Source organism: Callorhinus ursinus, unplaced genomic scaffold (assembly GCF_003265705.2).
Source record: "Callorhinus ursinus isolate GAN/ISIS: 27379988/994484 unplaced genomic scaffold, GSC_fseal_2.0 scaffold12, whole genome shotgun sequence".
NCBI lineage: Eukaryota > Metazoa > Chordata > Mammalia > Carnivora > Otariidae > Callorhinus > Callorhinus ursinus.
Window position 1 is genome coordinate 78,681,705 of NW_027397074.1, and position 15,114 is coordinate 78,696,818.

The 15,114-nt window shown below is 52.2% G+C and overlaps 2 protein-coding genes across 8 annotated transcripts in view; one reads left to right on the top strand and one right to left on the bottom strand.

Annotated features, from left to right (window-relative positions):
• AGK (acylglycerol kinase) overlaps nt 1-1,761 on the top strand; it is a 77,396-nt gene extending 75,635 nt beyond the window's left edge. Inside the window, exon 17 of the transcript XR_012380375.1 lies at nt 192-1,761. The gene's annotated coding sequence lies outside the window, so the exon portion shown is untranslated. The remainder of the gene's footprint in view (nt 1-191) is intronic.
• DENND11 (DENN domain containing 11) overlaps nt 1-15,114 on the bottom strand; it is a 53,447-nt gene that overhangs the window by 6,719 nt on the left and 31,614 nt on the right. For 2 of the 7 annotated variants that reach the window (XM_073899298.1, XM_073899299.1), the window contains exons 5-9: nt 10,813-10,951; nt 9,689-9,820; nt 9,321-9,471; nt 8,649-8,717; nt 890-6,967 (exon numbers count right to left, since the gene is read on the bottom strand). In XM_073899298.1, coding sequence (XP_073755399.1) covers nt 6,772-6,967; nt 8,649-8,717; nt 9,321-9,471; nt 9,689-9,820; nt 10,813-10,951 — 687 coding nt within the window. In that variant the 3' untranslated portion in view covers nt 890-6,771. Of the gene's footprint in view, nt 1-889; nt 6,968-8,648; nt 8,718-9,320; nt 9,472-9,688; nt 9,821-10,812; nt 10,952-15,114 lie in introns of those variants that run through there. The other 5 variants (XR_003204906.2, XR_003204905.2, XM_025854712.2 and 2 more) reach the window with 5 other exon arrangements.

Sequence of the window (15,114 nt, forward strand, 5' to 3'; positions counted from 1 at the left end):
AGGACCAGCACAGAAGCTGGCTGGCTTCGTCCTTGACCGGCTGGCGACCGGCGCGTCTGTTTATTTAGTGATTCTGATCCGCCCAGTGAAATAACGGGATGTAGGATCGGGGAAGGGTATTTAAGAGATCAGTATTTTTATCCCTTTTGAAATCTGTGATCCCTGCTGGGGATTTCGCTTTCTTGATTCAGGCTAGCTCCTGTGAGAACAACGGTTTCATTATCGGTCACGGCCTTGTTTTTGCCACGGACCTGGCGCACAGCGGCCACGGGAAGGACACAGCCACAGTGCAGCTCAGCGCCTTGTCAGCCCGGCCCCGAATGTGGAGATGCGGAGAGCCCGGGCCCCCCACCTCCTGTATGCACAAACCTTTTGCAAGGCTTTACTCAAAAGCTAGGATGACTTCTAATGAAAGCCCAGCAGATGTTTTCTATACAAGCCCTGTGCTGAGCGCCGTGGCTGGTCCACGCACACAGCTGTAGGTACGACGTGCTAGCACTTTCTTTACGCACGCAAGGGCTTCCCTCCGTTCTGCCTGATCCCGAGGAAGTAGGGGACGTCAGACACCTTGGTCACGGACCTTGGAAAGGAGGAACCCGGCTTTGAACACAAGAGCCAGCGATGTGAGCAATCCACCCTGTACCGCCTTAAAACTTGGGCGTGTGGCCGCGTGCGTGTGGCGCTGGCTCTCCCGGACGGCGCGGTCAGGCCCGGCTCTGCTCCCTGGGACCTGGAGGTGGTTTACGGAGAACAGGCACCAGACGCGCCGGGTGGGGGGCTCCGGCGTCACTGTGAGGTCCGCCTTCCGGTCCTGCTCCTATACCGGGCCACCCCTCCTTCCCACACAGACCCCATCTCTCGGGCCAGGGAAGGACAGCAGCACACATGCTCATGTTAAAATGTGAATTTTAATTGTAAAAACTGTATTCTGTAAATAGAGTTCTAGCAACCTCTCTGCCCACAACTTGGCTCAGATATATACAGAGAAGATATACACAGATGTTATTGGTACCACAGAACAAAATCAGGTAAACATTTACTCCTAGCTTCAGGATTAACCCCAGCTTTCTTTAGGCCATTAAAATTCTTCCCATTCGAAACAGAACAGCATACCTCTCTGCACCAGTATTCAGGGTAAAATCATCAACTGTCTTACTAATTTCATACTATGAGGTAAAGAATTTAAACAAAAATAGATTGTGTCTCTTATTGCTTTAACTCTTACGCTGGGGTATTAATTAATCAAAATAGGGGTTTGACACTTAAGGCGAAAGGGAGGCTATGCTGATCCTAACGGGGGAAAAATAGAAAAACCATTTTTCCAAGGCTACAACTATTCCTTTTTCAGAAAAGGTTTGTGTCCCGGACCTGTAACAAAAAATTTAGCCAACAAGCTTGGGTAAATAGGGGGATAATTTTGCTTTCCTCTACACCCCTAGAGTCTCCTACCCAGTCTGTTCAAAAGCACAGAATCTACAAGCTTCCTAATGATGGTCTTTGTGGGCGCCCTATATAAACTATCCCTGATGCCGCCTTCAAAATTTTTGTCCGCTTTTATCTTCGCTTGATTTGGCCTAAGGAAGTTTTCACTCCAACATCAATGAGATATATTTGCAACCAGCTAACTCAGTGACCACTGTGTGGATTTTTCATTTTGTGAATCATCCCTGGCTAATTTCTAAGGCCCTAACCTACCCACCCCCGTGTTCCCCACCTGTCCTCAAAAAAGCACAGTAAATGTATTGTTAGTCTAAACCTGCATTCTACAACCAGCGTCTAAGTAATTCACACCTATCCTTCTACCCGTGGTAAGTAAGTGAATTTTCTGAATTTAGGTTATGTTACTGCTAATAGCCCATGTTATGCTGAGCTTCTAGGATAACTCTAAAGGGCTTTATTTCCCCATCATCATTTATAAGCACGAGAAAATTCTCACTTAGTTTCTAAATGTGCAGTTTCATCCAACTGCCCCTGTATTCCGGCTCCAGAAAAGAATTAAAGTGCCAGGTTATAAAACCATACCGCTCCAGTAAGAGGCTCACTAATCAGCATTATCACGTTTACACGCTTTGTAAAAGAATTTTCCGTAAGGTCGGGGACTGCGTTAGCCTCCCCAGGACCATCACATTCATCTCCTAGAGAGTGTGGTTAATACTTCACAGCACCGTCTTCTTGTTCACGCTCGAAAACAAGTAATAAAACTTTTATGGGGTCTCAGTTGCTTCCAAATGACAAAACTTCGCATTTCGAGGCTTATCGTTTTGAAGTCTCCTTCCATTTCAACATCTGCACACTCCATTCATCACATAGTAATAATATTGATAGAAAAATAGACTCCCATTTCTTATAAGAAAAATATTAACTTAATTCACAGCCTTTCTCCCAACACTCGGTGCTCTAGCAGCTCCTGGGAACAGAGGTATATGAAGTCCTAGAATGGAATACCAAAAATCCACAACTCAGGAGTAAGAGAAGCCCCTTGACTCCTGCTCTTCCCCTACCTGAATCAGAAAAGGGTTTCCCTGAAATGAGAAGGGACAGGTCGGGTCAGCGGAGGGCAGCGTCTGGCTCTGCAGGAGCCTCGCTGAGAGGTGCGCTAGAAAGATCCTCGGGCTGGACCTCACAGATTCCGAGCCTGCTAGCAAGGAACCGGACGGGGAGGTGAAAGCCCTTGCATGACACGTTGGTCCCCATGTTCTTTCTTGCCTATTTCAGAACTGATAGCCTAACGAAGCAAAGTTCACGGTCAAGCTGACCATCGCCTTATAATTTATTCAGCACCCTCCTGCCCCCTTACCTCTGCAAGTCTGATCTGTCCAGGGACTTGGAGCAAGTGTCTCAACCCATTCCCTGGGCTATACGGTTTCAGAAAAAAAGGAAAACAAAAGGTCCCTGAGGTCCCTGGCTCTTCCCAGAGGGCTGCTGCCCCGCCAAAGTTTAATTCACGACTGCTCTTTACTGAAGGCTCCCTGCAGGCCTCAGCTTCAAGGTGAATAATCTCATCTTTTTATTGTGTTGGAAGGGCTTTCAGCGTATCAAGACAAATAGCAAGTTCATCCTCATAACCACCGGAATGAAAAAGAGCAACTCAGCTATGATTTATCTTTACCTTTATCTTCTGGCAAAAATACCAGGTAGTTACGCTGACAAATGAGTCGGCATAGGTGGTATTTAGAATGGTCTGTGCTACCCTGAAAATTCCCATCCTGATGTTCATGGGGAACGACACAAGGTAAGTTCTAGATGCAGATTCTGGGCTCAATGATTCCTAGCATGATCAATGAATTCAGCACCCGTTCCCTGGCCAAACGGAAGAAGAGCTGCCATGCTGGGTGGCAGTTGTTGGGGGGGCACGTGTCTTCTCGTTCATGCCTGTCCTGACTGAGGACCAGACAAGGCCCCAAGTGGCGCCGTGGACAGATCTACACCAGGCCCAAGGAGAGCTTCGTGCCTGATGAAAGCCATCGTTAATGCTAAACCAATCGTCCGGCCCACACTTTTGGTTCTCGTAGGAGATAAATCCTACCGTTTCTGACTCCTTCTGGAGAGAGAATCCTACGCCAAAGCACAACTGGACATTTTCTCCAAGGCTGAATATTACCATCTGCCACGCCTGCAGAATTGGAAAAAAAAAAAAAAAAACCCCACTTTAATAGGCCTCTGTCACATTTTGCTGGACATCAATAAACACTAAGCCTGGATTCCTGGCCCCATAAGGCACCTTGCTACCCGGCTTTTGTCAGAGTCAATTCAGGAACGACAGCAGCCTAGATAGATGTCTTGGGTCAGCAGTGTTTCCAGGTGAGCTCATGGCTCACAGCATGGCATTAGACCAGGCTTCAAGGTCTCGGGAGGACCAAGCCAGCTGGGGTGGGGTGGGGGGCGGGGAATGGGAGGTTCAACAGTCGAGGGGGTAGAAGGCAATCATCGGTCAAGCTCCTCCATCCTCGGCTTCCAGCCCTGCTTCAGGAGTCTGTGGTTAAGAGTCCCTGCCCCTCCAGAACTTATGGACCTATGAGGCAGAAAAGAAGGCTGCCGACCATGTCTTCTGAACAAAAGCAGAAGGCTTTTAAGGAAATCGTTCAACAACGGCAGAAAAGCAGGTCCGTGCGGCTTCTCGCTTCAGCTGTCACTGCAGGGAGTCCTGCCAGGAACAAACCCACACCCCCGTGCCCCTTTTAGTGGAGGGGCAGCAAATGATGCTGCGTGGGCTGCTAACCGGACACACTGGGGGGAAGGCAGGGGGATGGGAGCAGAGTCAGGTACAGAGCAAGTCTTCAAAAGGTGACCTCAGAAACAAGAGGCTCCGTATCACAATCCAGGCAAGAGAACACTCGGGGGATGGTGAACAGTGACCAAGGGGAGTACAAAGCCAACAGGCATGCTACTCAGCCGGCCAGAGGGCGTGCGGCGCCGGACTTCTGGCCCAGAAGGAAGTTGCAAGGGAAGGACCAAGTCCTTGGGTTCTCTCTTAAAAGGGATACGGGGTGGGTGGGGAAGAAGTTCGCTTTGGGGTCAGCTGAGCCCAGGCTCGCTTGTATACTCCCCCCGGCGCCCATCCCCCTGCCCCCTGCATGAGTGTGAGGGGACCGCACAGAGAGGCCACACGGCCACCTGGAAGCATGTGGAGCTGCAAGGAGCCCGGAGTCCTACCCACCATTCAAAGGAAAATACCGGAACGTCATTTCCACCTTATGACCTTTACACGAGTACTTGTGAGCCTGGAGTTACAATTCTACAGAAACACAGTGATTGCATGCAGAAGTGCTTAAAGACAATCATCTTCCAACAGACCCCATGCGTCCTGAGGAAGGGGGCCTACGTCTGCCGAGAGAATCCGACCTTTTCTGTCACCCCTACCCCTGCTTCAGACACAACCCCCCCAACTTCGAAAACCTTGAGCCTTCAGACACCACGGAAAGTCACCATTACTCGACCCAGGCCAGAAAGGCCGCTCTTTCCCCAGAGACCAGAGAAGGCTGCTCTTCAAGGAAAGAGGTGGTGAAACTTCTTTTGTGAAAATACATCTGACTGAAATGATGGCTAAACCCACATGGAAGAGGAAAGAGTATTAGTTGTACAGTTTACATTTCAATGCCCAAACTTACATATTTACATCAAAGATGCTACTCTGATTAACTAGGATGTATTTGCATCTGTCCATGTGAATTTCTTTAGTCTTGAATCCTGTATCAAGGAGCTATAGTGAAAATATTTCTGAATAAAGCAATGAGCCCTAAAAAGCTAGTCTTGAGATCAGATGTGTGATCCATCCATTCGAAGGTTATTTCTCTGCTGTATTAGCCTGGCTGGAAGCCCGTCACAGACATGGATACATGGATGGCTAGGCCAATGACACAGCCAGGCAGAAGGTCCAAAGGGAAGAAACCGTCACCAACAACCCAGGAGCCCAAGTCCAAATCCTAGACTATGGCCAAAAAGACCTCAAATCTATTCACGAGAGCTGGCTTCAAACTCCTACTGTCTCATCGAAGTTGGCGTCCCTGGAATGGCCCAGCCGAAGAGAAGAGGCAGGGACCGACAGGAGTCATTTCAGACCAAAACATGTCAGGGGAATGCAGGGGAACTCACCACGGACACTCAGGGGTTCCAACCACTTCCCCAGGTGAAGGCACTGTCAAATTCACTCTCTCGACACACATGTTAGTGTCTGGCCCCAACTACTTAGCTCAAGGAATGTCATCTCTGCGAAAGAGAAACTGGTGAGGGCTCCAAGCTGGTACACAGTCTTGCTCCAGACTCGGAGTGACCAGCTCAGATCCTTGCTTGATTACAGAATCCGGTCAGTCTCTGTTTTGATCCAGAGGCTCTGCTAGTGATGTGTCCAGAGAACTCTCAGATGGAGAAACATCTTCTCTCTCCTATTCGAATCCCAACTGCTCTGCCTTTGGCGGCAACAAACATTACTCTTTAAAAATACCAAAATTACTCCAAAAGGATAGTTAGCCCTTCAAGGAAACTACACTGTAAAATGAGTTTGCTTGCAAGCTCCAGGGCCATCCCTAGAGGAGAGGGACTCGGGGAGGAAGGGAGTATCACATGGACGGGCCGCCACTAATTTACTGAGGCAAGTTTCAAAGCTTCATTCTACAATTTGAATTCCCACATGGCTGGTAAGAAACCTCTTCCTGTCATTCTGTCCTCAGAGCAGCTCAGCCTTAGCGACAGAAACATCCTTTTGTTCCTCTTCGAGGTCTCTACTCACATGAACAGAGAAGATGCAGGTGTGCCCTAGTGAACAGGAAAAGGGATTTGATCCCAACACTGGACTCCCGGAACCGAGAAGAACCTTGAAGGGTCATGAGGTCTAGCTAGCTTCCATCTCCAGGAGATGCACATCCACGGCCACCCAGGGCAGTTCTCTCATTCTCGAGGACCTCAAGGCACTCTCTGAGGAGTCTGCCCCAGTGTTTGCAGAGCTTGGCCTGCTCCTAGTGATAGGTGGCCTTCACCACATCCCCTCAAGTCACTCAACAAGGCGACGAGAGAATCTGCTCTGATCACCAAACCAGGCAGCAGTTCTGCGAGAAAGTGGTAGATTCCAACATCGTACCAGAGCAGGACATAAAACCAAGGTGGTCTCGTCTTACCACGAGGGAGGAGGGGAAGAAAGGAGACTGCAAAAATCACATTTGTTGGAAAGTAGAAACCATAATCCTGTGCGTCAACTTAATAAAAAAATGAGCTCTTCTGGGGCCCAGCGTGAGATTCCCCAGGCAAGAGAGGCTCACCAGCCTTGGCTCACTCTTCCTAGGGGCAACAGGGGTTGTCGATGACCAACATGACGTCGATGCCGTAGGCCTCCAGCAGGTCCATCAGAAAGCTCCGGTCCCCTTGCGGGTCTAGACCCATGCCGCGGGCATGCTCAGCGGTCAGGGTTTTATCTTGACTGGCGGACACCTCCAGCAAAGTCTGAAATATCCGGTTGTTTTGCTCTAGGAAAAACCTGCGTTCCCCAGATAAGACACAGGGAAGGGAGGGCAGAAAAGCCAAAACAAACAAGTCACCCAATAATCCACACACGAGGAACCAAAACTACATTGCTGTAAGATGCTTTTAAATGGTTTCCAACTCAGAAATACCCGATCAAAGTTCCAGGGTTAATAAAGGGACACCAAGTTTAGCAAAGAAACCATGGGCGTTAATCACCGTATGATTGGCCAAGTCTTTGAACCAGTGACGGCCTGACTGCCAAAACCCAACTTGCCCGCGGAAGGTCACTACAGATACCGTTGTTCCTCTGCTTCCCAGTCGTTCGGGGAAGAGAAAGGAAAAATGAAACTCCCCAAAGCCCCCGGATGATGCGGTTCTGAGGTCAAGACTGAACGGGAGGAACTAAAATTCACCTTCAAAGCCCGCGGACAGGCCACTGGAGCCAGCAGCAGGGGCGAGCCTTAGCGGGGACAGAGCAGGGCCCTGAACCGGCCCCGAGCCTGAGCCACCAGGGGTCCCCCAGCCTGAGCCAGCGCAGGGCATGCCGGGCTGCCGCCGGCTGTGCACACGGCAGAGGCGGGGCTCAGGAGCTGGGGCAGGCCTGGGGAGGTTCCACGGCCAGCAAGGCTGGGAGAGAGGGGTGACGGGGACATGGAAGCCTAGCTGTAGACACCCATATCGCCATAGCTCCCCATCAGCCTTGGGTTCGTTTCCCTTTGGTTGGGGGGGTGGGATTATACACAGAGCATGATTTGAATGTCACGGGTCTGTGGTACCACGTAAACATACGAGCCGTATTCAGAAAAGGTGTCCACTGTCCGGAGTTTTTAGCTGTACCCGCAGGGCTCTCGGGTTCGGCAAAAGCACCTCGGGCCCAAAGAAGCTCTCAGTGCTCAGAAATTTCAGATGCCGTGGAATGTCTCAGACCCTGACGACACTGCGGGCTCTTTGCTCAATTCCAAACACTGTTACACGTCAACACCACGGAAGGACTGGAAAGTACACTCCATCAGAACCAAAGCACCGCACTTTCATGGAAATGTCAATGTGACGTTCTCGACCTCCGAGGCAGGCACAGTTCTAGCTGCGAGGGCCCTTCCTCGCCCCCGCGCCAGGACCCGGGGAAGGAAGACCGAACAGGGAGCTGGGAGGACGGTCTGTTTCAAGCACGGTTCTGTCCTCCTTGCGGAGGGCTGGTTCACACAGCCGCTCAGCAACGAGACAAATGCCGTGAGGTATACAGCCCACGGCTCCTGCCCCGACCACCAACACATCTGGGGGAAAGAGCTTTCACTGGGTTCAACAGTTAAAATTTCTGATTATCCTGTAATACTGAATGCGAGGAATGGCTTTATTCGAACGAGGCGATGGAGGAGAAGCCCCTGAGCCTGAAGGACAGAGGCTTCTATGCAGTGGACATCTGCAGGGAACGCTCAATGGAAAGACACATGAGGACTCCCGTTTTCTCTGAATTTCCCTGCTTCTCTCCTTAACTCCTCTGGGGGGGGGGGTCCCCCGATGGCACCTCAGGGCTCACGGTGGACTCCATACATAGCCCAGCTCCCAGTGGACCTGGCAGCAATAAAGGACATCCCCGGGCTGCCGAGGGTGACAGGGGAGGGGTCGAGGCCCAAAGCGGTTGGCGCCGCGGGATCCTCAGGGAAACCCCACAAGCGCCGCCCAGGCTGACTTACAGCACGAAGAGGTCCTCCTCACAGGGGTTGTACTCTTCTTCCACCTCCTGGGAGTATAGCAGCATCTGCCTGTGGGGAGGGAGGCCACCTTCACGCTCTGCTGCCGCTACAGGACCCCCGACATCGGCCAGGTCATCGGTCAGGCCCCTGCATGGGCCACGCCTCCCCGGCCCCCCAGAAGAGCAGCCCCAACCCCCGGCCCGAAAGCCTGGAGAGACAGATGACGGGAAAGGAATAAACGGGGCTTGGAGTCCAACCCCTGGGGTCCAGGGCCAGTGCCGGCCACTTGTGGTCTCAGGCAAGTGGCGATCTTTCTTAAATGCCCATCGAACAGGGATGATGGTGATGCTATTATTTATTTCGCCACTGATACCACGAGACCACTCGTGTCACGAATTACTGAGAATTGCGTGAGATAAGGCATAAGCACGTTGGCAATACTGTGCTCACTGGGTGCTCATTAAAGGCTGGTGCTCTCCCTTGGGCCGCCCAGGTTCCAGAGCCCACGAGAAAGAAGTCACCGCACGCATACGTGCCACCCCTACGCGCCACGGGGCAGGGGCGGACAGGACGGGCTTCACGGACAGACCCCAACCGTCCTGAAAGGGGCAGCGCCCCGGGCCCCCCCCCCCCCCCCGTCGGGGTGCGTGCCGGCCTCAGCTGCGCCCCCACCTCTGCTCGTTGAGCCGCTGGTACTTCTCGCGGTCAGCACTGTTGATCTTCAGCAAGGGCTGCAGGTGGTCGTGGTGTGTCTTCACGTTCTGGTTATCCACATAGACATCATACAGTTCCCGCTTCTCCTCGAAAATCTTCTCTGTGGTGCCTGGGACATCCAGGTTCAGGGGCTGGGCAGCTGGAGGCCGTCACTGAAAGGCACCCGCCCGACCCCACCAAGGAAACGAGGGGCCTGGGAGCCCTGCGTCTGCGAGGAGGAGGGCCCCCGGGGAGCCGGAAGGCCAGAGCCCGGCTTCCAGCGGAGCTGTTGTGGGGATTCGGGGCAAGGACGTGTGGGCAGGACGCGGGGAGGGCCCCGTACTCACAGGCCACATAGGACACCTCTACCTCCAGGCTCTCGATGTCAGCCACGTTCACATAGAAGAAGGGCTTGGACTCAGGAACGGTGCCCCCGATGCCCGGCAGGGAGACGTTGGCCAGACAGCAGCAGCAGTACACTGTGGGACAGGGCACGGGATGGCGGAAGAGGAGTGTGCCCCTCCTCCCTGGCAGCCGGCCGGCCGCCCCTCCAAGCAGTCAGCCTCCAAGGACACTGGGGAGGCTCTGCCCCGTGCCGTCCTAGAACCTGAGTCACCACGGGGCTCCGGCCTTCTGAGGGGATGGGGCAGGGCCACGAGGCTTCCGGGTCCCACAGCAGAAGCCGATCTCGAGGGACACCGACGACGCTTTACCACAGCCAGCGGACGGTCTCCAGTCTTCACCTCACGAGATCTTGCTTAGGATCTGGCGCTGGCGACCTTCCCCCTTCTCACGGCTCCTGCCTGCGGTAACCCCCGCATCTCCCGGCTCCCTCCCTTCTTCCGACCGCCCCCCGCTGTCACCTCTGCCGTCCCGCTGTGTGACTTCACTTCCAGTGCCTGCATCACCTCCCCTCACTCGCGCTCTCCCCGAGGGACGCCATCCATCCCGTGGTCACCGGCACTCTATATGCCACTCTCAAATCTTTATCTCCAGCCTGCCTTTCCCCCAAGGTCCTGACCCAACCGCACCGGTGCCTGGTGTCCACCTCGCATACGAAGGCAGTACTATCACTCCACCCCTTCTACTCCTCCTGGCCCCCCAGCTGGTGGCCCCACCATCCCGGTCATCCTAGACCCTTCCTCCATTCCCTCACACACATCAGAATCGTACAACCCAAATCACACACCAACGTTTGCCAGGTTTCCCTCCGCAGTGTATCAGAATCCATCTTCTCTCACATCTGTTCTCTCTCACCGGACTACGGATGTGTCCCCCAACCCACCTTCTGCTCTGCCGCCACAGCCCACAGTCTAGAACACAAGTCCAACCCCGGCATTCCCGGGCCGAAAACCTGGGACCCTCTTGGGACAGCCCAAACTCTTCTGAACTTGGTCAACAATGCAAAGACTCAAGCAGTTGCTGCTCCAGGACACGTAGGAAAGAAAACCCAACTCTGGCTTCTAGTTACCTCTATAGCATACGACGCCCACGGGAGGGGGAGAAAATATCAAAATGCGCTTTCGAAGTAAGGCAAATTTCCAAAGGATGAGGATCTGTTCTCCAAAGAACTTGATAAACTGAGACATGCAGCCAGCTGGGTGTGTGATCTGAAAAAAATAAAGGAGGAAGAGACGAGCCTGCTCAAAATGTGAGAAACGATTCAGTACAGCTGTGTGCTAAACAACCCCTGCCCCCAGCCCACAAACTCCAGACAACCACCAACAGAGGCACTAACGGATGGCTACTTCTACACAAAATGGTATTGTTCACTTTAAAGTCTCACTTTTAAATGAGCTTTCGATACTCCAAAATCTCCCGATACAATAAATGAAGTCGGATTTCGGGATCATTAAGTACTTTGCTCAGTAGAGAGGGGCGCACAAGAAACAAAGCTGAACGTGCTTTTGAAAAGTCAGAAAGAAAAGTTTCTGAAATAACAGTACGCCCTCAATGAGAACATTCAACTCAAAACCATTACTGGGCCCTGGAAGGGGTACAGTGATGAGCTCCCCAAGTGTATGGGGACCGCTACCGTGTCAAGTGAGTATCTGCGCAGGTTACGGGCAGGAGGACCTCATGGGCCCCCTTGCCCAATAACCGCTGCACGTGGGGTCCAGCCTCTTCCTTCCTGCCAAGTGCAAGGAGCCTGTCGCCCCCTCAGGAGCGCTGAGCCGGGAAGACTCCCAGGAGCTCTGACCCCAGAAAAGCTGAATTCCAATCCCAGCTCTGCCATTTACTAGTGGGCGGCCTTGGGGAAGTTAGCCAACGCTCCCTGTTCACTCTCCTGATCTGTGAAATGGGGAGACCATCCTGCCCCTCACATGGCTCTCAGGACCACCTGAGGAAAAACACATGAAGTGCTCAGCGCGCAGGTGCTGATGAAACAGGAAGTCTTCAAGCTCTGCTCCTCAGGAGTGCTTTGGCAGGTCACTTCCGAGCTCAAGTGTCCGAAGCAATAGCGCTCACCACCCACTGGGGGCGCTGGTGAGAACACTCCCGAGGAGCTGCACCCACAGGGACGCCGGTGCTGGGCACACCGGCTTGCGGCTGGGAGCCCTGGCGACCGGCAGCATGAGCTTCCCTTTCCAGGGTGGGCGATGTCCCCGCACCTGCTCCTTTCACTTGCCCACCCCCCACCCGCCCAATGGCAGAGAGGCTGCCCTCCGCTGAGGGTCCGAGTCCCACCCCTGTGTCTACTCCTCTCCCAGATCTCCGGGAGGAGAGGCACTGAACCACCACGTCTGGTCAGATTCCTCCAACCCCAATCTTTGACAAAAGTACTAAGGCAACGAGACAGCCACGGGAGCCCAGGCCCTGGGGGCCCCTCCCAGCCTCCCCTCTGGTGGTCCTCAAGCCCCGAGGACATTCTTCTACGGCATGAAGGCCTGCCAGTGTTTTGCCCAAACGTGTCCTGGGGCCTAGAATTCCAGAATAAATGATCAACCCTTAATTCTGGTCTTATTTATTCATCCATGCAAGGATGCACAGATACACTCGGACAAGAAAGATTTCTCACGTGCTAACTTTGCACCAAACACTGTGCTAAGTAGGCTCGGTCCAACAATGAACTTTGGAAAGGCCCAGCCCTTGCCCCTCATACAGTGTAGAGACTACTGGGAGAAGCAGGTGCACAAGCGATCAAATCCCAGCCTGAGAGCTGATGCGAGGGGGCAGGGGCTGCAGGAGCGCACAGGAGGTGCCCGACCCAGTTCTTGGGGAGACCCGGAAGACTTCCTGGAGGCAGCGTGTCTCAGCTTGAACATGAAGGAGGCACTGGACCGACGGCGTTCTTGGTAGCGGGACCAGCGTGTGCAAAGGCCCGGAGACAAGCGACAACACACCACTTCCTGAGAACTGCCAGTAGCTGAGGTGCCGGGCTGGGGTTGTGCCAGGGCAACTCGGGAAGGGGTTACATTGAGGGACGTTTCTCCTGCCTTCACCTAAATCTATATCCCGGGTCTGGGCCTCGTTCTGCTGTAGCTTTTATAGGAAACTCTTTTCCTGACTTACGCAGCTGCCACCTTCACGTTGTCCCCTCCGACCTTCCAGGGGACATACTCCAGGCTCTCTTCACTCCCTAACCGTGGCCAGCAACCCTCGGGCTCTCTCTCCATCCCTCGCCTCCCCTCCATCCCGAATCCCTGCCCAGGGACTCCATCCGCTCCCCGGGGCTCAGTCCCTTATTCTCTCTCCCACTTCCCCGTTTCCCAAAGCGGGGCATCTACCAGGCACTGCGGGACCCCTCAGAGAGGCCTCAAGCCTTCCTTCCTCCCTTGCCCGTGATTTTTGTCTCTGCAACCATCTCAGATCTGACCCCGAATTTAAAAACTTAAACTTTTCTTCATGTGTGTGTTCACTCTGTAAAAATTCACTGAACTACATATATGGATTTTTTTAAGCTTGTGGCTACAAAATATTATGTTTCAAGAGAAAGCTTCTATAGACATTTCTTTTTATGTACATATATGTGATATATTCCATATACGACCAGTGGAGTCATATATATATATATACATATATGCCGTTGTTTCAAGGGCTGTCATTTTCCTCCTGGTTCTTTCCTTTTTTATATATATATGCATCATTCCTCCATATCTGACCTCATCCCCAGGTAACATACGTATTAGTAACCTCGTATATACCCAAGCGTTGTCCCGTGCTGATGTATGCGTGTGTTTATCTATACCTACACCTGAGGCTGTGATTATCTTACAAAAGTACATGATCATATCACATATAGTTTTCTGCACTTTGCTATTCTCACACAAAAACACTTCCTGGTAGACCTTCCACGTCAGTGACGTATGTTCTAATTCATTATTTATACTGGCTATACAATATATGGGGCATTCTCATTTTCTACCACTCTATACAATGCTGACTTAAACATTCTTATATTGACCTCGTTATATTCTGGTGGTTTATAAATAGAGGGCCGAGCCTAAGGAGTGGGATTGCTGAAGCAAAGGGTACATGCAGTTTTAATAAGTACTAACAAATTGTTTTGTAAAAAGGTCATTCACATTTCCATCTGTAACCTATCACAAAGTACCCTTTCCCCTGCATCACCTAGAGTTTGACGTGTATGTTAATGAGCTGCCCTCAATGGAGCAAAAGCAGAAGGCAATTTTACTTTCTCTCCCCTGTGTCCCTCCTTCATGGCCTGTTGGGGAGTGGAATCCGGGGACACCCACGTCAGATGCTGGTCATCTCCCTGTGGGTCTGAGATAGCCCAGCAGCAATGTGAGAAGGAAAAAACAGGTCAGAGTTAGGAGTGGCAAGGAAAAGATCCAGGGTTCAGTCGATACTGACCCAGAATCGCCTTAATGACCCTCTGACCATTTCTTAATTAGTGCCTCTCAGGGCATGCCATGGTGCGGGGAAATCTTTAAGGGACATTCCCTGGACTCCCATGGCAGCTGGCTTTCTGTTATATTCCTCCCCTGGGATGCAATGACTGGCGACTAGAAGGCAGAAGGAAGGGAGAAGGAGCTCTCTTCAGTTTCTCACTCTTGCTGGTATTTCGCCAGCAGCAGAGGACATCTCTGATTCTAGCCTCCAGCTTCTCCCAGCGGCTCCAGCTGAGCCACACCCCCCAGCGGGTCCAGCATCAGCAGGTGCACAGTGCCTAAGAGACCTGAGCACAGGCTGTGTAGGGCCCCTCCTCAAGCCCCTGTAGTTTTGATAATGTCATCCCTCCCTCTGTTATCCCAGCCCTGGGAGGGTGCATTCAGTAGGCAGCCTCTAAGAAGGCCCTCAATGATCCCCACCTCTTGGTATTTACAGCCTTAGGTAATCCCCTCTCCCGAGTAACTTGCTTTAACCAACAGAAGATGGCAACATTGCAGGGCTGTCATGGCCAGTTAGGTTACAAAGGATTTTGATTTCCATCTTGCTAGGAGACTTTTTCACTTGTTGACTTTGATGAAGCAAGCCACCATGTTGGAGAGACCCATCTGGCTAAGGACTGAGGACAACAAAGAGGCAGAGGTACTGAAGGCCTTAGTCCACTAGCCCTCAAGGAAACCAATCCTCCAACAACGGCATGAGCTCGGAAGTGGATACTTCCCCAATCGGGCCTTCAGACGAGACCCCAGACCTGGCTGATACCTCGACTATGGTCTCATGGGAGACCCATGAAGCAGAGGACCCAGCCAAAACATGCCTAAATTCCTGGCTCACAGAAACTGTGAGATAATAAATATGTAGTATTTTAAACCATTAATTTCGGGGTACTTTGTAATGCGGCAGTAGATAACTAATAGAAGGT